General features: G+C 38.6%; 1 protein-coding gene across 1 annotated transcript in view; it reads left to right on the forward strand.

Moving 5' to 3' along the window:
• LOC126248535 (hemicentin-1-like) overlaps window positions 1–26,832 on the forward strand; it is an 838,517-nt gene that overhangs the window by 173,201 nt on the left and 638,484 nt on the right. The window contains exons 4-7 of the mRNA XM_049949594.1: window positions 1,206–1,328; window positions 6,974–7,394; window positions 20,404–20,585; window positions 25,969–26,041. Of these exons, the coding sequence (XP_049805551.1) occupies window positions 1,206–1,328; window positions 6,974–7,394; window positions 20,404–20,585; window positions 25,969–26,041 (799 nt within the window). The remainder of the gene's footprint in view (window positions 1–1,205; window positions 1,329–6,973; window positions 7,395–20,403; window positions 20,586–25,968; window positions 26,042–26,832) is intronic.

Genomic DNA, 26,832 nt, shown 5'->3' on the forward strand with positions numbered 1-26,832 from the left:
TTTATTGTAATAGTAATTTCTCTTTATGTAAGTGGGAGTCAACAAAATATTTTAGCATTCAGAGGAGAAAGTTCGTGATCTAAAATTTTTCAAAAGATAAAGGCACAACAAAAGACACCTTGACTGCCACGCCAACTCGCTTTGCATGTCTGTGACACTCTGTCCCCTTAATTCACAATAATACAAAATGAGCTGCCCTCCTTTGATATTTTTCTAAATCCTCCATAAATCCTATCTGGTAATGATCCCATACCATGCAGCAGTACCCCAGAGGAGGATGGACAAGTGTGGTGCAGGCTGTCTATGTATTTAATTTTTGCACCTTTTAAATGCTCTGTCAATAAATTGCAATCATTGGTTTATTTCTCCCAACATTTTCTATGTTATGATTCAAATTGAAGTTGGTCCTTTAAATTTTGGGTACACAACTGCAGCAACAATGCTTAGAGTTACTGGAAGGGACAGGAAAACGAACAGATGGACCACAGAACAGAATGAACTGGATGTTGGAGTTATGACTGTTATGAGAATGAAATGTAGGTTGGTGGGACACATAACCAGGCAAATGAACAGTATTAGCACCAAGCAAGTTATCTGCTGAATTTCAAGATGTAAGAAGAGACTGAGTCAGAACCCTGACATATGATGGGTTGATGACACTGTAAAATATTCAAGAGCAACATGAATTTATATAGGTGAAGTCCATATTACATTAAAAAGTCTAAAGATGATTGTTATCCATTGGTAAACATTAAGTGGTTCATAATGCGAGTGATGATGTTGGTGACCAGGCCATGTGTTTGACTGTGGCATTTTCTTGTTGTTTGTACTCATTATGTTGAACTCATTCCATATTCCAAAGTTCCCCCTCCAATTTGCTTCCATTGTGTTGTGGTTTGTGTGTGTGTGCGTGCGGAGGGGAGGGGGGGTCATGTTAAAGGTATAGGTATGCCTGTCCATGCACATGGATGAGTGTGGCTTCAGAAAAGTATGTGTGTTTGTGTGTGTGTGTGTGTGTGTGTGAGAGAGAGAGAGCGAGACAGAGAGAGAGCGAGAGAGAGAGCTAGTAGACAAGTTGATGGAATTGTAGCCAAACACTTTACCATAAACTTCTTCAACTTCTGTACTTTTCTTGCCAACTGTGCATTTTTTATCGTGCAATGTGCAAATTTAAGCTGAAATATATCATTCCTTAAATATTTCAGGTTGTGTTTATATTAACTGGTGACTGTAATGACACAGATAAACCCAATTACCAGGTTTATGAAGATATTGCAGCCACAAGCTTAGGACAAGTTTTCCATCTCAATAAAACAGATGTAAAAGAGGTGTGTAAATTTTTTTTTGTATAATGTAATTATGTTTTGTTTTGGTTGTATGTTACTGCAGACATAATAAATAATTTCAGTAGAATTTTTGCAAATTATCTAACAGTTTTAATGTAGTGATTCTTGAGTTTCTCCCTGCGTATTTGATAATCAAAATATCCACGGGTGTACTGCCGGTCAGGAGAGTCTACCCTAGGAATTGGAACATCTGAGAACTGTATTTCGAAAAAATGGGTACTCAGAGTGGCAGATTCAACGTGCTCTCTGCCCAAATACTACAGCACAACCTGTGGAGACGGATGAAATCACGAGGGAGGAGGTAGGCACTGTGTTTATTCCATATACAGGCGCACTCTCGGGGAAAATCGCCTGCATTTTGAATAAACACCTTGTCGGAACTGTGTTTTGTCCTCCGAATAAAACTCATGCACTGGTGGGGAGCACCGAAGATGACCTCGGTTTGAGGAAGGCTGGTGTGTACCAGATTCCGTGTCAATGTGGCAAGTCATATATTGGTCAGACGATGCGTACCGTCGAGGATCGATGCCGTGAACACCAGAGGCACACTCGACTGATGTAACCGAGCAAGTCGGCGGTCACTGAACATTGTTTGTCAGAAAAACACGCTATGGAGTATGAACGCACGAGGATTCTGGTACAGATGTCGAGATACTGGGACAGCGTTGTTAGAGAGGCCATCGAAATTCACACCAATGACGACCTCATTAACCGTGACTGTGGCTATAATCTTAGCAAGGCTTGGGAACCAGCGATTGGGTGAATCAAGAGTAAATCGAGCAAACGTATAGTTGTGATGACCACGGCGGACAGAGCCATCACACCGACGTCATCTCAGATGCCATCGCAATCTGTTCCACCACACAACCGTGGCGCGGGGCGCGGCCAGCGGAGGGAGCACGCCGTGGGTGGAGGGTATTTAAATCAGCCGCCACCGTGACCGAACCCAGTTCCCTCTGAGCAGCCATAGCGTATGGATCTCCGTGCCGGCGCATTCACAGGAGCTCAGTCCGTCAGTTCACCTGATGATGGCGACATGTATGATCGCCGAAATATTGTGCCCGTTGGACACTGTAGACCGGCAGTACACCTGTGGATATTTTGATTAGTTTTAATGTATCCTTTCACTAGAACAGTTTTTTGTTACAAGAGATTTAACTTACACCAAATGCCAGGTGGAGTTATATAATATACATATTTACTGTTCATTTATGCTATAAGCAGTTTGTAATGAACAAAACTGATCAGTTGGAAAATAGTTTGTAGACTTAAGTAGTACCTAGCTAGACGAGCGAGATAATGTGTCCCATGCTCGTGAATGATGAACAGTTCAAGGACAGCTCCATAGTTTCTCATGAGTTTAATCATTGAGTTCATATTACTTTAATAAGAGGTCAGAGAGTTTCAACATTTGGGAAAACTGCTTGAGCTGAGAGAGGCATGCTTTTGCACCTACTTGGGCACAATTATGGGAGATGAATTCAGAACTTTAGATGGAAGTAATGTACAAGGATACGTGGCCAGAGTGAATGTTAGTGTTAAAGATTGAATTAACTTCCATAAATTTTTGGGATTGCTGAAGAACAACTTGAAAAGAGCATGTGATTTGGTAAAGAAAAGATAAAATGGCCCAGCAAAGATGGAGGATTACTAGAACCCAGAGAGATCAGTCTTGTAGGATACCCATCAGTACCTGGACATTTATAAGCTGATCATGAGGCTACTCATATTTATGGGGTTGGCTATGTGAAGGTAGCTAAACAGTGCATTTTGCAAGAACTGGCGATTGCATTGGAAGGAAATGAGGGAGCCCGACAGAGATGGGGGACATCGAGGACACAAAGAGAGCTGTCTTGTCGGATGACCATCAGTACCTTGGCTGATCTTGAGGCTACCCATAACTATGGGATCTGCTAGGTGGAGGCAGCTAGATAATGTATTTTGCAATGTAGGAGGTGATGCATGAGCCTATAGCGTCCATCTGCAGAATCTGCTTTTTACAACTCTTCCATAGCTGTGACAGAGTGAAATATATTGCAATATTTCAGTATGAAATCAGTGTCAACTAAATCCATTTTAGATACAAGACTTGAAACAGAACGTTAATTAAGGATAGTATAAATGACTTAAATAACATTTCAATAATCTTCAGAACTGTGTGACTAACTCTTATGAGTCCAAGGCAAAAGTTTCAGAAACTAAAAAATGGTATTGATATCAAAGAACTTTATTTTTCCTGTATTAATTTAGTTTGTGCAGTCATGTGTCTGACTCAAATGTATAAACAAAAATATGGTGCTGTCATAAAACTATTTGCTTTAGACAGTTCATTGATAATGAAAATAGATCATGAAGTTGGTATGGACTTATAAGGAGGCTGCTGCTTTATATCAGATTATCAAGAAATGGGATGTTGATCTCAAATGTGGCTGTACATCTCGCAAAGGTGATTCACACGAAGGATGTCATATAACTGTAATAACAGGCAACAACATCAAGAAAGAATGTGTCTCACTATTGCATGATCGATGATGAAAAATAGCTGGTGCCATAGGCATATCAAAGAAAGGAATGTGGCACATTTTACACAGAGAATAATTGATGAACTAGCTTTGTGAAAGATAAGTGCTGCATTTGTTGAATGCTCATCAAAATAAAGGATAGATTGAATACATGAACAGTGTCCGAACTGTTATAAAAAGTAGACATCTTATTTTGTATTGGATTTGTTACTTTGGATGAGACATAGGTCCACCACGACTAATGTTCTCTGGGGTGTTAGAGGGATCCTTCTTATTGATTACCTCACAAGGTACAAAACAATGACTGATAAATGCTACACAAGTCTTCTGAACAAGTTGAATGAAATAACACATGAGGTTACACCTTGATTAGAAAAGAAAAAAAAAATCATTTTACTTGCAGAAAATGCACTTGCCTATTAATGTGCATTGGCAATGGATAGCTGGGAGATTTGAAGTATGAACTATTGTCCCACCACTGTTTACCAGATATGGCACCTTTTGATTTCTGCCAGTTGACACATTTTAAGTAATTTGTGGTTGGAAAGCATTTTGATGCCAATGAGAAAGTTATTGCAGCTATAGATGGTTATTATTTTGCAGATGTTAAAAATCACAAGGGATGGAAACTACTCACTAGAAAAATATTTGGGAAATTGCTTCCATCTAAAAGGGTACTACATAAATAAGTAAGTGCATTTTTTATGCAAAAACACAATTACTCATCTCTGGGTTGACAACTTTTCATCTTGCTCTCATGAGACAATGATGTACAAGAACTCACAAATTAAGTGTTTGTTAAATTCATGGCCATAACTACACTTTCATATTATCACAGAATGACCAGAATTTTGATAGCATGCTTACCAATTAAATGGACCCTTTAAACTTGTTTATTCCGTGCATGCAACACGAAGCACAAGTGGAGCTCGACAGCCTCTGGAATGGAGAATAGTGGTCTTGATACATTACACAGAATTTTATATAATGAAACAAATATTATGTCAAAAAGAACATCCCAAACCTCTGTAACATTAATTCACAATAACTGGCAAGAAACAAACAATGTGATTTAGAGACCACACAACAATACAATTGTTTCATTATGGTGCATGATACCTGTAGCAATGTGATAGCAAAATTTTGATCAGAAAATGTGACAAAAAAAGTGTACAACAGAAATTTTTATGGGAATTACAAGATCTGAGAAATGATTCAACATTTAGATTACCATAGTCAATGAAATTGAATACAGCAACTGTGTGCATCAGCATGTTTCATATTTGTGAAATGAATGACAACCAGATCTGCATCTGCAGATATAACTCTCAAGTTACCAGCAAAGTGAAAAAATAAAGGTACAAAGCAAACACATCTGAAAAATATGAAGAAGTTTATTGTAACAGGTAAAACTTCAAAATCTGTGATATTTATAGTGGTAGTGGTAGTCAAAAGGAGGATACAGCATAAGTTACGTGGCACACAATTAAGTTACTTGCAAAAACTAGAGCAAGCTGTTGACTGGGTCCTGGATTCTTATAGAATCACTGAATTGTAAATAATGCATTTCATAATACTTAATGATAATTATATGGTACTGTATGTTACCAGTGAAGAAGTAGAGTGCTGAATTATTCTACGAAATCCACTATGAAGTGTGTTATACTCCTAATGATCATGAAGGCAGTGCACTGAGAGAGGCTTAACCATATGTGTCTTCCAGTTATTAACCTGTTTCACATTTATGAGATAATTGGTGATAAGATGTAGCTGTCAGTTTTCTAAGAGGAAAAATAATAATGTGAGGCATACATTTGAAAAAAAAATGAAATAATTAAATGCCCATCCCAAACATGCACCACTAACCTGTCCTCCATTCAGCAGTGGCAAGTAAAGAAGTTTCTTTTGGCTGCCAAAATGTGGGGATCATAGCAACATGCTGACTGTTCAGTGCGTAACAGCTCTTTTAAGAAACATACTATGCTAAACTGTTCTGTCTTTCTGCTCTCTGACACTTTATTTTTAAGGTGGACTGATTTGCTAACAGCATAAATTCATCAGTGAGATCAATAAGGCAGAGCCGGTGCACTTCTTCTAATAATCGGAGACAGGGCCATACATGCTACTGCTCTGTTTCTGTGGTTATGGAATGTTTTATATAGAGAAATTATCCAATGTTAGAAACACACACGTAAACAAAGAAGGTTTGCACATTAAACTTTCACTAGACCTTTCTGCCATGTGAGCTTTGGCTTAATTTACCCATACATAACTCGGAATATATGCATATTGTGGTGTCACGGCTAGACACCACACTTGCTAGGTGGTAACTTAAATCGGCCGCGGTCCTGTAGTACATGTCGGACCCGCGTGTCGCCACTGTGTAATCGCAAACCTAGCGCCACTACATGGCAGGTCACAAGACACGGACATGACCTCGCCCCAGTTGTACGGAAGACATAGCTTGCGACCAGACGTACGAAGCTTTCCTCTCATTTGCCGAGAGACAGATAGAATAGCCTTCAGTTTAGTCCATAGCTACTACCTAGCAAGGCGCCAATTGTATCAGTGCTAATAGCGTACTAATATTCAAGAGAGATGTATTCCAACAAGAGAATAAAGATAAGTATTAAACGCATCTACGTACTTTTCCTCTTATTCATTAATAAGTCTCATGTTCCAGAACTTCAAGCCCGTCTGCGTTAGTTTAGCGTGCACCTAGCTACCTCATTGTGTCTATGCTGTATGAAATAGACACAACACATATGACTCTACTTACTGTATGTAATATGTTACAGAATGCTGGATAGTTGGAAGGACATAGAGTAAGTTCTGTAATGCCAAATATTTTGGCTACCAAGAAAGTAGAGAACCTGGCAAAATGCTGGCTGTCCAGTGCTTAACAAATATTTAAGAAGACCTTCCGTATTCAAGGAGTATATAACTTTATATACAGAGAGAATAGTTTTACTCGTGAAGCTGTAAACAGACAGTCAGTCATCTGTTCCACTTTCATAGTGTGTCATGTGAATTATTATGCATTGCTTCTACTTTCTGTTGCTTTATTTTTGACAGAGTTACTTATTCTGTGTAACATTGTTTCAGGTTTTAAATTATGTGAGGGAATCTTTTGGACTGGACAATTATGATGACAATGAACAGAAGGTTGATCTGTTGTCAGTTAACAAACCCAATGCAACAAAGGATGAGCAACACAATCTTTATATAGATGAATCAGTAAAAGAATTTACAGTTTCTGTGTCAGGCAAGAACTCAGAACTTGCACTTGTGAATCCTGATGGTGAAGATATCAATGGTCCACCGAAAGCAAATCCATTGCTTAATTTAAAAAATGTTAAAGTAATTAATGTTGAGCAACCAGAACCAGGAGAATGGAAAGTCAAAGTCAGTAGTGAATCAGGACATACTGTCCGTTCTAAAGGTGTTAGTGATATAAACTTTGCACATGGGTTCTCAAGGGTAGCAACAGATAAGTTCAAGGAAACCTCTCACAGGCCACTCAAAGGTATGATTGTTTCTGTTGTAGCCCGCATCTCGTGGTCGTGCGGTAGCGTTCTCGCTTCCCACGCCCGGGTTCCCGGGTTCGATTCCCGGCGGGGTCAGGGATTTTCTCTGCCTCGTGATGGCTGGGTGTTGTGTGATGTCCTTAGGTTAGTTAGGTTTAAGTAGTTCTAAGTTCTAGGGGACTGATGACCATAGATGTTAAGTCCCATAGTGCTCAGAGCCATTTTTTTCTGTTATTATGGAGAGCATGTTGTTTGTGTATTACGAGGATTGAGAGAGAGAATGAAATACTCTTTCCTTCACTTCACTTCTCATGTACTTGAATATGGTGCTTACTTTTTGTTCTTGGTTTTCTCTGTGGTATGGAATTACCAACTGACAACCTCTGTATATGTAATACTTCTAGGCACTGATAGTGCTGAACTACTTCACAAGTGCATTAAAAAATTAACCCTTTTGCAAATCAGATGCTTCATCTTATCTGTGGTTCATATACATCTATATACAGGGTGTACCCTTCAAATCTCCCCTGCCGGCCGAAGTGGCCGTGTGGTTAAAGGCGCTGCAGTCTGGAACCGCAAGACCGCTACGGTCGCAGGTTCGAATCCTGCCTCGGGCATGGATGTTTGTGATGTCCTTAGGTTAGTTAGGTTTAACTAGTTCTAAGTTATAGAGGACTAATGACCTCAAACCTCCCTGGTTTCAAGGACCCAGTAGAGACGGACCACAGTAGATACGACAATGAAAAATGCACCACATTGTAGAGCATCTCAAAGAATTTATATTCTCATGTCAGAAGTGTCAAGTATTGTCACCAGAGTGCAGTATGGTTACATGAAGTGAAAATGGCAACTCTACAGTAGCGCACACAAGCAGTAGTGTGGTTTGCAGAAACAAAATCGCCGATTACTGTGCAAAGAAATTATCATCGTGTGTATGAATGTGATCCATCTGATGTGAAAACAATTAAGGAATGGTATAGGAAGTTTCTGGCAACAGGAAGTGTTCTGAAACATTATGGTGGTGCACGTTATGGAGTTTCGGAAGAGACAGTGGAGGACATCAGACAAACATTTCTCAGATGCCCACGTAAGTCAATTTGTCAAGCATCTAGGCAACTTGATGTACCTCGATCAACATTGCATCATGTAGTTCACCAACATCTTCGTATGTGTGCTCACAAAGTGCAAATTCTGCAACATCTGATGCCAAACAAGAAACCACATTGACAACAATTTGCTGCGGATATGCTGCAGCATATTGATATGGATGCCAGCTTCCTGGAAAGATGTTTATTTTCAGATGAGGTAACCTTTCATCTATCAGGAAGGGTTAATAGGCATAATGTTCAGATTTGGGGTTCGCAAAATCCGAACATTGTCATTGAATATGTTCTTGATAGCCCTAAACTAAATCTCTGGTGTGGGCTAATGCACAACAGGATTGATGGACTGCTCTTCTTTGTGGAACAAACAGTGAATGGGTCAGTGTATCTGGACAGTTTGGAGCATTTTGTGTACCCTCAGATACAAGACTTGCAACCCAAATCATTTTTCAACAGTATGGAGCTCTGCTGCATTGATCAAAGGCAGTTCGCAAGTTCCTGGCAAAGTGTGACATATCTACGTTGTGACATATCACTAGTGCGATTTCAACAATAACAGAGGAAATGTTACAAAGTACTTGGCAAGAAATTGAATACAGACTTGATATTCTTTGTGCTACAAATGGTTCACATGTAGAGGCGTATAGGTGATAAATAAATAAATTCTTTGAGATGCTCTACAATGTGGTGGATTTTTCATTGTCATATCTACTGTGGTTTTTTTCCTCTCGGTCTTTGAAATCAGGGAGGTTTGAGTGAGACACCCTGTATTATGCAACATTTTCGAAGGACATTGTTTTTTTTTGCAGGTGATAAGGTCCCTTAAATGATTATGTACTCATATCTTATGATAAGACCATGATTCTTGAAGATTTTACTGTTAATAAGAGCCAATTCATGTCACTTGCTGTTAGAAAGTTTTGAAGCTTGTATTAAGCATGAGTATTAATGTACATACTTCGGAATCTTGCTTGTATTTTACGCTGGCAGTAACTACTACTTATGTTGTTTAATGATGAACTCAGCTTCATTTCTATGATACACTTGCACAACATATAAAGAAACATAGTTAAGTTATACATACACAGTGAGTATATTGTGAAATATTTTTACTAACAAAAGTTTCATCCAAAATTACCCTGTCTAAGTCCATGACAGGCTTAAATACACCAACCACAATATTGTAGTAAGATTTTTATCAGCTACACTCAGTGCACAAAAACCCATAACTATAATTCAAATTAAATAATCTGATGGTTGACTAGTTAACTGTGAAGCATTTTTAACAATTTACTTATGAGATGTAAACCATGAATGATTTTTTTGTGGCCAGATGTGCTGTGCTTTCTCCATTAAATCTTTTCATCCAAGCATACACTCAGAAATTTACAGTTATCATCATCTACTGCTAAAATTGTACACACATCAAAAAAGGTTTTGCATCACCCCAGTTCCCAGAACTCCTGAAGATAGACGTTGACTGTGGATATTGCATCACAGACACAGCCCGTACCCTGAGCCAAAGGCCACCAGTTGAAACAGACTGGAGGAAATGTGTTAAGGTCGAACAGGGATGACAGTATGGTGTCTACACCCTGGATTCAGAGCATGAAGATATCATCAACGAACCTGCAACATATACGTGGCTTACAATATCGGGTGACTGGGGAAGATTCCTGCAGATGGCTTAACATTTATGATAAAATTATTAATTTTGAAACCAGAAAAAAAAACACAGCAGGTCATTCCCCAGAACTCAAACTTACAGTTCTGTACTGCTTCTCATTTACATTAATGATGAAGCACAAAACTCTCACTGCACTGTATGTTTGCAGATAACACCTCCCTCTTATTCTTGGCAAAGGCAGCAAGAAAATGTTGACTTCTTCACACTCAATATAACTGAAGTGTTTCCCAGTTTTAAACTGTGTGTAAATTATGAATGTACACACATGAAAAAAAAAGTTTTGTATAACCTCGGTTCCGCGAGTTCAGGAAACTGTACAAAAAATTGGAATAGAGATCAACATAAACATCATTTTCGCTCTTCTTATTGCTCATGAAAACCACACATTGCATGTTAAACCACCATACAGCAAGACCTTCAAAGGTGGTGTTCCAGATTGCTGTACACACCGGTACCTCTGATACCCAGCAGCATGTTCTCTTGCATTGATGCATGCCTGTATTTGTCATGGCATACTATCCACAAGTTCATAAGGCACTGTTGGTCCAGATTGTCCCACTCATCAATGGTGATTTGGCATATATCCCTAGGAGTGGTTGGTGGGTCACATCGCCCATAAACAGACCTTTTCAATCTATCCCGGATATGTTTGATAAAGTTCATGTCTGGAGAACATGCTGGTCACTCTAGTCAAGCGATGTCATTATCCTGAAGGAAGTCATTCACAAGATGTGAACAATGGAGGCATGAATTGTCATCCATGAAAACGAAAGCCTCACCAGTGAGCCGCCAATATGGTTGCACTATGGGTCGGAGGATGGCATTCACGCATCATACAGCCATTACGGCACCTTCCATGACCACCAGCGGTGTACATCAGCCCCACATAATGCCACCCCAAAACAACAGGAAACCTCCACATTGCTGCACTCGCTGGTCAGTGTGTCTAAGGTGTTCAGCCTGACCAGCTTGCCTCCAAACATGTCTCCAACAACTGTCTGGTTGAAGGCATTTGCGACACTCATTGGTGAAGAGAATGTGATGCCAATCCTGAGCAGTCCATTTGGCATGTTGTTGGGCCCGTCTGTACCATGCTGCATGGTGTCGGGGTTACAGAGATGGACCTTGCGATGGACGTCGGGAGTGAAGCTATGCATCATGCAGTCTATTGCGCACAGTTTGAGTCATAACACGACGACCGAGCGAGGTGGCGCAGTGGTTAGCACACTGGACTCGCATTCGGGAGGACGACGGTTCAATCCCGTCTCCGGCCATCCTGATTTAGGTTTTCCGTGATTTCCCTAAATCGTTTCAGGCAAATGCCGGGATGGTTCCTTTGAAAGGGCACGGCCGATTTCCTTCCCAATCCTTCCCTAACCCGAGCTTGCACTCCGTCTCTAATGACCTCGTTGTCGACGGGACGTTAAACACTAACCACCACCACCATAACACGATGTCCTGTGGCTGCACAAAAAACATTATTCAACATGGTGGTGTTGCCATCAGGGTTCCTCCGAGACTTAATCTGTAGGTAGCAGTCATCTACCGCAGTAGTAGCCCTTGGGTGGCCTGAGCGAGGCATGTCATTGACAGTTCCTGTCTCTCTGTGTCTCCTCCATATCCGAACAACATTGCTTTAGTTCACTCCGAAACAAGTGACACTTCCCTTGTTGAGAGCCCTTCCTGCCATAAAGTAATAATGTGGACGCAATAGAATCATGATATTGACCATCTAGGCATGGTTGAACTACAGGCAACACAAGCCGTGTACATCCTTCATGGTGCAATGATTGGAAATGTTTGGCCGTCAGACTCCCTCTGTCTAATAGGCACTGCTCATGCATGTTTTTTTTACATCTTTGGGAGGGTTTAGTGACATCTCTGAACAGTCAAAGGGCATCTACCTGGACATTTAGCTCCAACTCTCAAATGACAACATTTAACCCTCTGTTCATATAAAAGCTACCAACTAACAACAGCACCTTTACTTTGATAGCTGCCAATCATTCCTAAACAAAACTTTCTCTCATAAAAACTATCTACTCGCAGATAGTGCATCTGCAGTGACAATCAATCCATTGCTCTGTATTCAAAATGTCTTTCTAAGGCTGCATAGATGGGTGCTATCTCCTGTAACATTTCTGTTCACATTTCTTGTATACATTAAACTATTAGGTCACACATTGCATTGCACTCTAAATATTAAAGCATTATCAGTAAGTGAAAGAAAAATAGTTTTTTGAGAATGAAATAATACACTATTTTTTAAATACTTAACTTGATGTCTTGAGGGTGTCTGTGATTGTTGCTCAAGGTATTTTATCATTCTCATTCACTGGAGAAATCTAAGGCTCATATCTTTTTGAATTTCACTGGATTATAAAGCAAATCATGTGTCTTTGATCTTTGAAATCTGATCTGGTGGTGATTGTCCCAAGTACTCAAGCACTACTCAATAAATCGTTACACGAGTGTTCTGCATGGCATCTCCTTAATAGATGAGCCTCACTTTACTAGAATTCCAATAAACCAAAGTCTATCATTTACCCTCCCCCCTCCCCCTCCCTTCCACTGATGTAACATGCTCATTCTATTTCATATTGCTTTGCAATGACACCTAGAAACTTAATCAACATGACTGTGTCAAACAACACACCACTAATAATGGAAAAAAATTACAGGATGGTTTTTCCTACTCCTCCACATCAACTTACATTTAGAGCAAGCTGCCATTTGTCACACCAAAGAGAAATTCTGTGTAAATCATCTGGTATCCTTCTATAGTCACTCAATGACAACACTTTCCTGTACACTACAGCATCATCAGCAAGCAGTCGCAGATTACTTCTTACAAACAGTAGTCACCTAAACTTTTTTCCAGTCAGTTGAGCCTTTGCACTGGTGAGAGATTCATGATAAATGTGATCTAGGTAAGGGGCAATTGCTGAAGGGTAATCTCTGGAAAACCAAACTAAGGTTCCATCCAGACCTGGCAACTTATTTATTTTCAACTTCCTCAGTTGCTTGTCAATGCCATGGATGCTTAATTCTATTGCCTCCACATTGGAGTCTGTGTGATGGTCAAATGATGGTATGTTTGTATGATCCTCATGTATGAGTGACTTTTTAAATGCAAAATTTAAAACTTAAGGGCTCCTTTCACTGTCTTCTATTGCCACACCAGATTGCTCAATGAGTGACTGATTAGAAACCTTCAACCCACTTAGTGATTTTACATAGGACCAGGACTTTCTCAGGTTCTCAGCGAGGCATTTTGCTAAGATTTGACACTAGAAGTTGTATGCTTTGTGCAATGATCTTTTTTGTAGATGCATGAATTTCTAATAACTTTTGCCTTTCAGCATTTCCACATTCTTTTTTAAATGAGAGTGCAACAATCTCTGCTTCTACAACATTTTCTTAATTTTGTTGTTAAACCAATGTGATTTTTAACCACCCAAAATCCACTTATTCTACACATACTTCTGCAGAGTATGATTTACAATCAGTTTAAACTTTTCCCATAATTCCCCTACGTTCATCATATCAGAACAAGATAGTCTCCATTCACTCCTTTAAGTAGGAGGCTGCTTATTTGCTCTTTCTTGGTACATAAATGTTTACATGATGAATTATTATACATCGTGATCTATTTTTTTTCTGTGTATCACATTGTCCAATAGTCGAATCTTGGTCTGCTACATTGCACCCCTCAATTTAGCTCACAGTCAGATCTACCATGCCATATTCACACTTAATCCCTGTTTCCAACCCTGCCCACCACTATCCAGGTGGAGGGAACACCCTCCCCCCCCCCCCCCTAACATATGAAATACCACCCCACCTGGAACAGCTTAACAGCTTAACAACATCCTCAACCAGGACTACTTTTCATCATGTCCTAATGTGAGGCACTTCCTTCCCAAAATCCTTTCACCACCCACACAATCTATTAAATAAGTATCCTGGTACATTCTAATGCCACACCTGCCTCGGACCCTTCTCACATGGATTATATTCTTATGAGAGACACTTGCATGACTTGTAGTGTTGAGAAAAACATCCTCAACTTCAATAGCTGCTTCACAATCTGTGTAATTTGAATCCTATTTCCAGTTGTATCTTCTGTAAATGGCACTGATGAAAGTAATCCTTATAATACATCCTTCAATCCTGCAATCCACCTGACCTCAATTTCAGCTAGAAACCTCCCCCCCCCACACACACACACACACCTACACCCCACCTCCCATTTCACTCCCTCCTATTCCTTTCCCCTACCACCCCTTCCTGCTTCTCTCTAGTTCAGTATTCTCTCTGTAGTCTCTCCTCCATTCTCTGTTCCATCCCACTCCCTCCTTACCTCTCCATCCTCAACCCATACCTCTTATTTCATCATGTACCACATATTTAATTTATTCCTGATTTTCATAGCCATGTTATAGAGTCTAGGCATAGAGCTGCATGTGTTAACAGGAAACATGAAATTTGTTTTTTTTTCTGCTCTTACAATCATGTTAGACATGGTTTTGTGTAAATAATTTGAGGTTTCCAGAAACATACAGAGTGAGGTGGCACTACAGGTGAAACACAATGGATTTAGGATCAGGAAAACTGTAATTCAAATACCTATCGCATCATTGTGCTATAAGTTTTCTCTGGTTTCCCTGAATCATTTAAGGTGCATGCTAAAATGGTTTCTTCAGCATGATAAAGATCAATTCTCTCTCTTTTATTGTCCTGCTAAGTAGTCCTCAGGCTCAAGTGACATTGTTGATGGGATGCTAAAATCTACCCTTCACTTCCTGCTCTCTATATACAGGACAAAATGAGTCACTTGATTTTGAATTACACATGCAGTGTATTTCAGATGTAAATTAGTAGATCAATACATATGTATACTGAAGCATTGAATTTAATTGATGGTAGAGAAAAACATTAAAATGCATCAAATGAAGCAGGCAAAAGGGAATAACAGACATCTAAAACATGAGATTCAGAGAGAGTATAAAATGGCTAAGCAGTAATAGGTAAAAATGAAAGGCTTTAGAAGCATGACTAGGGGATGGATGGAATATGGCTATAAGAAAATTAAAGGGGCTGTTGGTGAAAAGAGAAGCAGCTTTATTAATATCAAGAGCTCGTATAGCAAGCCAGTACTAAACAAAGAAGAGAAATCTGGAAGGTGGAAGGAATGTATAGAAGGATCATACATGGAAAATTAATTTTAAGACAATATTGTAGAAAATGAAGAGAAAGTACATGAAAATTAAATGGGGGATGTGATACTGTGAGAGGTATTCATCAGAGCACTAACAGATTACAAATCAAAACTAGTCCCCTAAAGTAGATGACATTCCCTCAGAACTATAGACACCTGTGGGAGAGCTAGCCAAGACAAAACTATTCCACCTGGCTTGCAAAATACAGAGTGTATCAAAAAGAATCATCCGATTTGGCACAACTATATTTTTGAAACTAATAAACATATACAATGAATTTTGTTTTTGTTGAACGGGAAACACAATGAGTTTTTTTTTTTTCATACCTTTTCATAGTTGTTTAATATGGCCCCCTTGAGATGCATGACATATGTCAATGCAGTATTCAAATTGTTCCTACACTGCAGCAAGCATGTCTTGAGTTACAGCTTCCATAGCTGCTGTTATGCAATGTCTCAGTTCATTCATTGTTTTGGTAATGGAGGCACATGAAGAGAGTCTTTTATAAACCCCCACAAGAAATAATCACATACAGTCAGGTCCGGTGACCTTGGAGGCCAGTATGTAAAGCTGAATCATTTGGTCCAGTATGACTAATCCATCGTTCAGTAATCCTTTGATTTAAAAATTCCTCCACTTCAGATGCCAGTGTGGTGGTGCCCCATCCTGTTGGTAAATGAAGTTATTTGAATCAGTTTCCAACTGCGGGAAAAGAAAGTTCTCAAGCATATCGAGCTAGGTGCTTACTGTAATAGTGTTCTCGGCAAACAAAGCTGGACCATACACATTTTCCCATGAAACTGCACAAAACACATTTAATTTTGGGAGTCCCTCTCACATTGTACAACTTCATGTGGTTGTTCCATACCCCATATTCTCACATTATGATGATTCACCTTTCCATTTAAATTGAATGTTACCTCATCACTAAATACTAAACTTGGAAGAAAACTGTCATCCTCCATCTTGCCAAGAACAAAATTACAGAAGTCCATATGTTGTTTGTCACTTTCAAGAAGAGCTTGCAGTAGCTGAATTTTGTGTGGTTTCACGAGTAAACGTCAACGCAACACACGCCAGATGATCATCAGGGGCATGTTGAGCTGTTGAGCTGCATGGCAAATGGATTTCTGTGGACTACTTCTGAAACTTTGGTGGATGCATTTGATGACTGTGTCAGACACTTGGGGGAAAGCCTGGCGATTTGCCTCTACACAAACAACCTGTTCCTTGGAATTGTTCATGCCATCGTCTAATGCTCTGTGTTGTAGGAGCTAATATGATAGTCATGCTGAGCAGTTCTTACTGACCATCACTGCACAAAACATAGAACACAACACGCTTTCTGTCATCCTGACACCATTTTTACTAGAATTGAAGTGGGCACACACTGCTGCTACCTAGTGGGAACCATGTAAAACTTGAGAGTTTGCTCTTTCCAACAGTGCATTGTTCACTCACAGAGCTCAAATTACATAATAGTTATGATTTTTTCAAATCAGATGATTCTTTTTGATCCACCCTATATATGAGGCAGGTGAAATGTCCTCAGACATTTTGCAAAATGTAATAACTCAAATTCCAAAGAAGGCAGGTGCTGAGAGGTGTGACTATTACAGAACTATCAGTCATGGCTGCAAAATAATGACCCAAATTATTTCCAGAAGAATGAAAATCTGGTGTTAGCTTACCTAGGGCAAGGTAAGTTTGGACTCAAGGGAAATGTATGTGCACATGAGACTACTGACCCTTTGACTTATCTTAAAATGTACACTGAAAAAAGGCAAGCTTACATGTATAGCATTTCTTAATTTGAAGAAAGATTTTGACAATGTTCTCTGGAATAAACTCTTTGACATTCTGAAGGTGGCAAGGATAAAGTACAGGGAGTGGGAGATTATCCAAAACTTGTACGGAAAAAAGACTGCAGTTCTAAGATTTGAAGGATTTGAAACAGAAGCTGTAATTGAGAAGGGAATGAGACAGGGTTGAAGCCTCTCCCTGATGTTATTCAATCTGTATGTTAAGCAAGCAGTAAGGAAAGCAAAGGAGAAATTTGGAAAGGGAATTAAAGTTCAGGAAGATGAAATAAAAAAATTTTGTTTGCCAATGACACATGAGTGTGAGAACACAAAGGAAGCTGCTCCTCTGCACGCAGACTTCATGTTTAGCCTGACACAGTTATATGTGCCTGATGGTGCACACAGAGGATGCTGTTTAACTTGTAAGTTGCTGCATCAGTACCTGTCTCATACCTGCTGGCTGCTCTGCAATCTTTCTCAGACCATTTTATAGAAAGCATTCAGTAAAAAAATTTGATGCTTCCACATCCTATAGTCTCGGTTGTCAGCTTAATGGTAAACTCCCTGTATCTTTGTTAACAGTCATAGTTATTGTAATATGTCAAAATTAAGTAACTCACTACATGAAATTTCAATAGTTTAAAAAGAAAATATTACTTTTATCAGTTTATGTTTAGTTCATGTTGGGCCTTATTTTGCTGTATATGATATTTATTTAACACACTCATTGTTTCTTTAAACTTAGAGAAGATCTATATCTGTCTCCAATCTTGAGAAATTGGTTTGTGTGTAGTACTCTTAGTTCTGTGTGTTTGCACAAGCAATTCAGTGAGAGTAACTATTCATAAGATCCACCGTATCTCATAAATAGTTCAGTATGTTGAAACAACGTTTTGACAACTGATAGTATACAAGGAAGGTGAAATGAGAATTTGTGTTGGTTTGTGATGACATAAGTGAAGAAATCACATGTTTATTTTTATACTGACAATGAGCTTTTTCATTAGTTATTGACATGCTTTCTCCTCGGTTGCTTACTTAATAATACATTCTTCTAGAATCTTATTGAAAGAAATCTGTGGTTATTAGTATGTCAGTAGATAACAAAGTTTTGTGTATAAACCATATGGGAGAATACTGTACTCCTTGTGTGCTATCATTCGCGAAAAAGTCATATCGATAACTTGAACTGTGTATGAGACACAGTTGATCCTATGAACAGTTACTCTTCCTGTATTGTTTGGGTGTGGGGGCAGAGGTGAGTGCACTACATATATGTTTTCTCATGACTGGTGATAGATATAGATCTTGTCTTTTGTTTAAAGAAAGAATATGTTAGCTGTATTTTGTATGAAGCATTTTATGACCTAACAGGAGCCAAATGTAAACCCATAGCAACTCACATTTTTTTATTGCAAACTGTTTGAATATTGTGCAGTGGTTACTTAATTTTAGCCTATCACAGATACTATGACCATTAATTAAAAGATAGACTGTTCATCATGAAGCAGAAAAATGAGATGCAGAAGAATATGTATACATATATTTCTTTTATCCAAGTTGAAGAGAAGTTGCCTTGTTCCATTTGAAATTTTCTTTCTTTTGTTGTCTTTGTGCCTGCAACATATTTTTCTGTTGGTGTAAGTACCATTGTTAAACAATTAGCTGTTTATCTATATCTGTATACTCTTCATTTTCTGTGATGCTGAACTTGTTGCTTCATTTACTCTAGCGTACCTCCCTGTGCTTCAGTATATTCACATAATCTACATTCATAACTTCTGTCAAATGAGTTTTTTTTTTTTATTATGAATTTGGCCAGCTATGGACCGCATACATCTTAAGACTTATGGTATTTCTTTTTCTTCCGTTCTTCCCAGTACTTCTTCATTTTCTCGCCAACTGCTCGTCTCTGCTCATCTGTCCACACTCTCTTGGGTCGAGGTTTTGGCGCATCTTCTTCATAGTTTGCGTTTTCTATAAGTAGCCTAAAGTTATTCCTGTCACGTATTATTTTTTCTGTAACACCTATTTTGTTGGCGTCTTTCTTTACTGCTTCGATCCATCCTACAGTGTTTTTCAGCTTACTAACGTAATTAAAAATTTTCTTTGTAATCGGTGTTTCTTCCATTCTTTTTAAATGTCCATAAAATTTTAGCCATCTCTTCCTCATTGTATCTGTGATCTTTTCTGTATTTTTGTATAGGTCTTCATTTCTCCTTTTAATCCACCTGTTTTCCTTGTTTTTCTCAGGACCTAGAATTTTTCATAATATTTTTCTCTCTCTTTTTTCTAGTTCTCTTAAATCGCCTTTCTTATTCAATGTTAGGCACTCTGATCCAAATGCTGCTTGTGTCCTAATAACTGAATTATAATGTTTAATCTTTGCTTGTATGGATATTGATTTCTTATTGTAGTAGTTTTGTGTTAATTTATATGCAAATTCCAACTTTTTTATTCTTTCTTTATTTGTTAATCATCCTGTAGGTACAGCTCACAATCATTATAATAACTGTGACATACCTGCATATTTATAATGACATTAGAAAATAATTGCAATAAAATATAAAAGACTTTGTCCTGTTCTTGTAGTATACATTTGAACTGTCTGCCCATGACTGAATTTACTTCCATCACTAGTCAACTTAGCATATGTAGTTGAGTGTATGTGACAGACACCATCAGTGTTCGATATGTGTTCATGTGTGCTGATCGTGCCACAGCTCTGGAGCATCTCCACTTATTTCAAATAGTACCTCTCAGTGTGTGCCTCTCAGTTTCACATATACACTCACATGCAAACATTACAAATTTTCCTTTTTTAAAAGCTTGTGAAATTCTTCCAATGTTTATAAAAAGTAGTTGTAACATTACACCACCATGCAATGACTCCGAGTGCATGTGTGTATTTGACCCCATTTATTGGACCCATTGGTACTCCTTGTCTCAATGAGGTAAATGTTGAGCTCTGTCTTTCTGTTGATGTTTAACTTTGTAGTTCCTATTCTACTTTTTGAATTAAAGTTGCCTCATAATTTGCAGCTTTTGTTAATCTACTTTCTTTGAGTTCTGTGTAAATCACTTCACCATTTTTCTGTGTGCAGTATTTTGTATTTTTTACTTAATGGTGGCCTGTCATTTTTAATCCAATAATTTGTAACATCATTTTAATATAAAAATCCCAAATTTTACAGGTGCTTATAATTCAGTACTGATCAAACCCACACATCAGAAGAAAATATCAAAATTAACACAACTGAAGTTAATTGATATGAAAGGAAACGTGATACAGGAGATAAATCTTGAGCCCGTATCTAAAAAGAAACATCTGTACCGAGGGTTTTTCATGCCACCAAATGAATTATTTTATCTTGAGGTAAATTCCGATGTGTGTGTGTGTGTGTGTGTGTGTGTGTGTGTGTGTTTGCTTTAAAATGCCTACATGTCTGTGTGAATTGCCTTGTAATATATACAATCATGAGTAATTGGATTAGAAGGAACTGCTCCGTCTTGAGAGTGTGTCATGTCACCTTGATGAATGGAGCAGTTCAACAAAGCATATGACTGAGATGTAATCACCCATTTGCAATGGCAGTATGGATACAAAGCACAATATATGCCTACCGTATTTACTCGAATCTAAGCCGCACCTGAAAAATGAGACTCGAAATCAAGGAAAAAAAATTTTCCCGAATCTGAGCCGCACCTCAAATTTGTGACTCGAAATTCAAGGGGTGAGAAAAGTTTTAGGCTGCATCTCCAAATCGAAACAAAATTGGTCCATTGTAATATGAGACACAATTTAGGTTGAATGAATGACGATACAGCTACAGTACTTTCGTTCGAGTCGTAAGCTTAGCAGTTAAGCTTTACCAGGTAGCCATTGCTATGCATCAGGCGCTCTGTCCGTATTTATATGGGTACCCTTCCTTTTTCACGTGCTTCATCTGGTTTGAATTGATTGCTTATTTTTCTTTGATCTGATAAGCACCATTTTCTTAGTTATAGGTGTTTACGTCACTCTAAGCTGAAAATGCATTACTGTACTGTGTCATGCATTGTTTGTCGCATTCTGATAGTGCGTGTTTAAGGCCTGTTGCCGCTTGTGGCATGGCTTGCCTTTGTGCATGCTACCGCTGCTTACTCCCGTCCCATTAGCGGAACAATGGCAAGATGGCAAGAGACTGCTATTTGTTGTTACTTACACTGCTGCTTTCCTTGATATTGATCAACAAGAACCAAATAATAGACAGCATATGATAGAAGACGTTCTGAACAAGGGTTAAGCAAAAAATTTTCTCCGTTTGAAAATCTTTGCAGGCACCTCTTTAGTACATTACATTCTGCACAGAAATTAGAGTCATCTTAGATTTAAAAATCCAGTCTATTGCCGTGCTCCATTTCTGACTGTATCACTATTAGGCATAAGAATAATACGAATATAAACATGACATGATATGTATATTCTTCCGCATTTGCTGTTGTCTCACTCTAGTTTTGTAGTTTACTAGGCAGACGGGATTTAAATGAGATAGCAGCAAACACGAAACAATACATGGCAAAATGTTTATATTCGTATTATTCTTATGGTGAAGAGAATACTGCATGTGATTCACAATTCATAAAAGTTCCTATTAGCAACCATTTACTTCATTGGATAATGTATGAAAATGCAGTGGTCAAAACTCAGGGCAGAGGAAAAAGCTCGTCTTTTACCTTTTTTTAAAAATTTATTTACTGACGCAGAGATTTTGTTGCCAGTATTCATCTTTATGTCTTCAAAATATGCCTGTGTAGCGCTACATATATTCGATGGCAGAAGTTTTTTTCAGAACTTCCGCTTGCTTTGCACTCGATTCTAAGCCACAGGCAGTTTTTTGGATTAAAAAAACTGGAAAAAAAGTGCGGCTTAGATTTGAGTAAATACGGTATTTGATTGTCCACTGAACATGGATGCATGATACATGGGACACCATCTTCCAGTTAGTGCAGTTACTGATTTTTCCATGTGACACCATGCATAGGGTGTCCCATAAGAAGGAATCTGAAACTGTAGCATCTATATCTGGCAAAATTAACATCTATTTGTTAGTGAAATTAGATTTTTTTAATGATTAGATATACAAAATTGAAAGTTGCCACACTATGTACTTGAAGAAAAAGCTTTAGGGCTTTGAAATTGATTCAAAAACAAGGTGATGATTTCAGGTAAAGTAATAATAAAATAGAACAAACAGTTTTATCCTTCATAATAAGAGCTTTTTGAATGAAATGTTTGCTTTTCCACAGACTTCAACAGTTTCTTTTTTCTTGCTTGTTCTCTTTTTTCGGTTCTATCTAAGCTTCCACCAAATGATTGTTTCTATTGAGAAGCAGCTGCATTTTTCTGCTTTTAAAGAGAGTGCTTATCAAAACTGAAACGTTTCTCAGCATTACTTTTCTTTTCCCAACTAATTCAATAATTACAAAATCTGCAGAATATTGATTTCATATCTGTAACATAGAAACTACGATTAGGATATTGTAGAGCCCTTTTGTTGCCATTCATAGCCATGTGACCCATACTTGACAATGCTACAGACAGAACCAACAAGATGCTTAAAGTAGAAGGAAAACTGAAAATAACTCTATCCGCTCATTAGTACAGACCGTAGACACTGTAATGTGACAGTTAGCCACAAGAATAAACAAACGAGGACTTAGGCCACCCAAGAAACAACCTCCTCACATTCCTCATGTGGGGCAATCTGGCTACTCCCATGTTCTGTGTTTCTGTGAAATGCTCATGATTAGAGTGATTCCTTCTGGTGTTGTGGAAGTCATAATTGAAGTCCTTGATGGACCAGAATTAGTGTCTTCACTCATTTCAAAATAAGAAAAGAAAGCAATGAGCAATGCACAATGCACAGCAAAGCTGAGTACACGAAGGATTAAATAATGGCTACCATGCAATTTTTTGCTGAAGTTGTCATAAACAAGGTAGTTCAGACCCAACCTGTACCACTATCATACAAAAAATTAGTTCAAAACACACACGATCTAAAACTGCCACCTTAAAGTATTCACATTATACCAGCTTTTGTCCTTCAGCTAGCGGGCAAACAAATGTTTCTTTGTTGTAAGATACTAGGTTCCACTGCCTGGTCCTATGTTGCTAAATGCAGCACGTATCTTATGGAGACCATTTAACTGATCACAGCTTATATTGCACCAGAGCATAACTTACGAGTGCAATAATACCGATAAATTGTTGCTTTAATGCCCAGGCGAGGTTTTCCTTTTGCAAATGAATTCTTACATACATTTTCTTTTCAAACTGATCTTCACCAGATATTTTGAGATACCAGTAACTGAAAACTGGTTACACTTTCATTATTTATTTGCAGAAAAATCTATTTCAAACTGTCTCTTATAAAATAGTTCATCTAGATACAAATAGCATATGTTAGGTAATTCTGAGTTTTCACACATTGAGGCAGAATTCACACTTGTATTCACATTTATTACAAATATGAATTTCTCATGTACCTCCATATAAGTGCACTGTCTGATCAAAAAAGTGAAACACACCGAAGATATTGTTGGATGTCAATATAACTTCGTACACATACACTGTTGGTGGTATGTAAATGATTAATGTTGCAATGCTCTGTGTCAGACAGAATGGCAACCAGAGTGTATTAGTTTAGTGTCGTAACCAAGGCCTTGTAAGGTATATGAGAGGGTACCCCCCCACCCCCACTCCCACACCCCGTATGCCGGGGGGGGGGGGGGGAAATATACATTTTCAAATTGTTTACAAAACAACCATATCCCCTTCAAAATACTCTACATTACAACTAATACATTTTTAGGAGGAGGAGGAGATTAGTGTTTTAACGTCCTGTCGACAACGAGGTCATTAGAGACGGAGCGCAAGCTCGGGTTAGGGAAGGACAGGGAAGGAAATCGGCCGTGCTCTTTGAAAGGAACCATCCCGGCATTTGCCTGAAACAATTTAGGGAAATCACGGAAAACCTAAATCAGGATGGCCGGAGACGGGATTGAACCGTCGTCCTCCCGAATGCGAGTCCAGTGTGCTAACCACTGCGCCACCTCGCTCGGTAATACATTTGTACTCCAGTGAGACAGTGTTAGCAGCACCACTGGTTGAAGACTAGCAGTATCCAGGCCACAGAATTACCACCCCAGTGTAGGTTTCCATTAACAACACAATACAAATGGCTGTGTTTCGAGTGGCACTGTGACCAGGAAGCACGGACTGCTGATTAATGTCATCACATTGTATTCAGTGATGAATCGTGGTCCTTAACCAGCCTAGGTGACCATTATTGGCTGGTATGGCAGCAGTGATGTTATTGCTAGTGTCATGGTGTGGGGATCCATTGGATGGAGTTCAGTTCATGGCTGGTAGTGATTGAGGGAACTTTGACAGCAAAACTTCTCATACAACATTATTGTGATGCCATTTTTCAACAGGACAATGCTTGTCCATACATATGACATGTGTCTATGAACTGTGTGACATTGAGGAACTCCCATGGCCAGCAAGATCCCCAGACCTGTCCCTCATAGAACGTGTTGGGACCAGCTCAGACATCTACTCCACCCCAGGTACAGTACTGAATATATCAAGGATCTGTTTGGTGCCACCTTGTCTCAGGAGAGGATACAATGGGTTTATGAAACCCTACTCAAATGAATCACTGGATACATCCGGGACAGAGGGGTTGCAACATCATGCTGATAAGTGAGCTTATTCTGCCAAATTCTTTGTAAATTTGACTTGATTGTGTAATCACTGAAATAACTTCACATACTCCACCTTTCTGGGAGCTTCATATTTTTAGCCAGTCAGTATAGTTCGAATTGGGAAGAATGCTGCCGCTGTAGGCACTGGCATGGCCAGCAATGCATGGGTGATGATAATTGTAGATTGTAACAGTGGGTAAAGGGAGCATTGTGCAACAAATCCCTTGCCATTTCAATACTGGACCACAAGAAGTGATGAGCAGTTATTTCATCTAGCACCATTTGTTTAATACTGGGTACAGAAGCCACTACATATGCCTCTGCTCATGACATATCACAGGGCACAGAGATAAGCAAAACACCACTGTTAGATTCTTAAATTGTGATGGAAGATCACTGGGATGATTCTTAATCATACACAATGGTACACATTAATATCAGATGTACCTAACACCACATGATGTTCTACTTTCTGCATGCCAATAAGGCCTTTTTCAGGCAAGTGCTGAAGGTATTTTGGTGTCAGAGGTGTTTACAAAGGATATGTCTGTGCTATCGTCTCTTACCAAGCAACAATCTGCTGTCTGATTCTGTTCATCTGTTAGCCCACAGAACCCTGCTGAAAACCCATACCTTCATCGATTTCATGGGTATGAGAGTACTTGTATGACCTGGTTACCTGATCCCAGTGCTATTCAGCACAATATGTACACAAAACATGCCAACCTCAGTCAATTATAGGTGATAGTTCAGCAGTCATGGATGGCTCTGTAAGGATTTTAGTGTCTTGAGGAGCCCATCCCATGTTGCCACCATCTTTAGTGGTAAAGAGGGTGCGTCATACTACTAGGATCGTGCATGTGATTCAATTGTTCGTGATTGGTTGTAATGTGTGGAGTGGATGCTCCAAATTAAAGAATAAAATTTTACAAAACAATTTTATTATTGATATAGGAATCTTGATCTCTACATAAATCATTTCTGTTGTAAGTGTATTTTATTTTCAGATAAATGGTATCGATAAAGATGGATTCCCCATAAAGCGAATAACACCGACAGCAATAGACGGGCAAGAGCCAGGTATGCAGCTCATAAGTGTCATAAACTCTCTTAATATTATTTCTTTCCTTATAACAACAGTCACCATTTTTACTGTTGTAATTCAACTACAGATTTCTAATATTAGTCTGCTCTGGCAATTGTTTTCATTTTCCAATTGATTTCCTGTTTTCTTGCCATTGATCGGACTTTTTTGAAGAGGTACAGTTCCACATTGCTTGTGACACACAATAAGGTTTCATGATAAATTAGCCAGTTGACTAAAATGGTTGTGAAGAACAAAATAGTTGTAATTTGTTTGTTTAAACATGCGTGTTTGGTTTCAATGTACAGTAAGGCCATTTTTAAGATGTAACATTACCTGAAAAATGAATGGATATCGGCATTAAGAAATCAATGATCAACATACAGAAACTTTTTTCAGTGATTTTATACTTTTGGTTTCTGCATGTTATTAACATTCTACTGAGTGTTATTTTAAATAGCATATTTGAAGGGCGCAGACAGTGAAATAAGGTAACACAGACCACTTACAATGAGAGCAGTTTTGTTTACCATTTTTATCCTGTAGTTGCGGAGTAACTCACTTTCTAACTATGGATAAACTGATACATAGTAGCATATCTTGTGTGTGTGTGTGTGTGTGTGTGTGTTTGGGAAGCACTCCTCCTTATATATTACCTGACTAAAAAATAACGAACAAAGTACAAGTTTCTTAAGATTACGAAGATTGAATATTGGATGAACATTGAAGTCATTTCAGTTACACAAACATTGACCACAAGAGTTTTAACTTTTTCCTTCTGTATAGT

The sequence above is a fragment of the Schistocerca nitens genome, chromosome 3 (assembly GCF_023898315.1).
Source record: "Schistocerca nitens isolate TAMUIC-IGC-003100 chromosome 3, iqSchNite1.1, whole genome shotgun sequence".
Lineage (NCBI taxonomy): Eukaryota > Metazoa > Arthropoda > Insecta > Orthoptera > Acrididae > Schistocerca > Schistocerca nitens.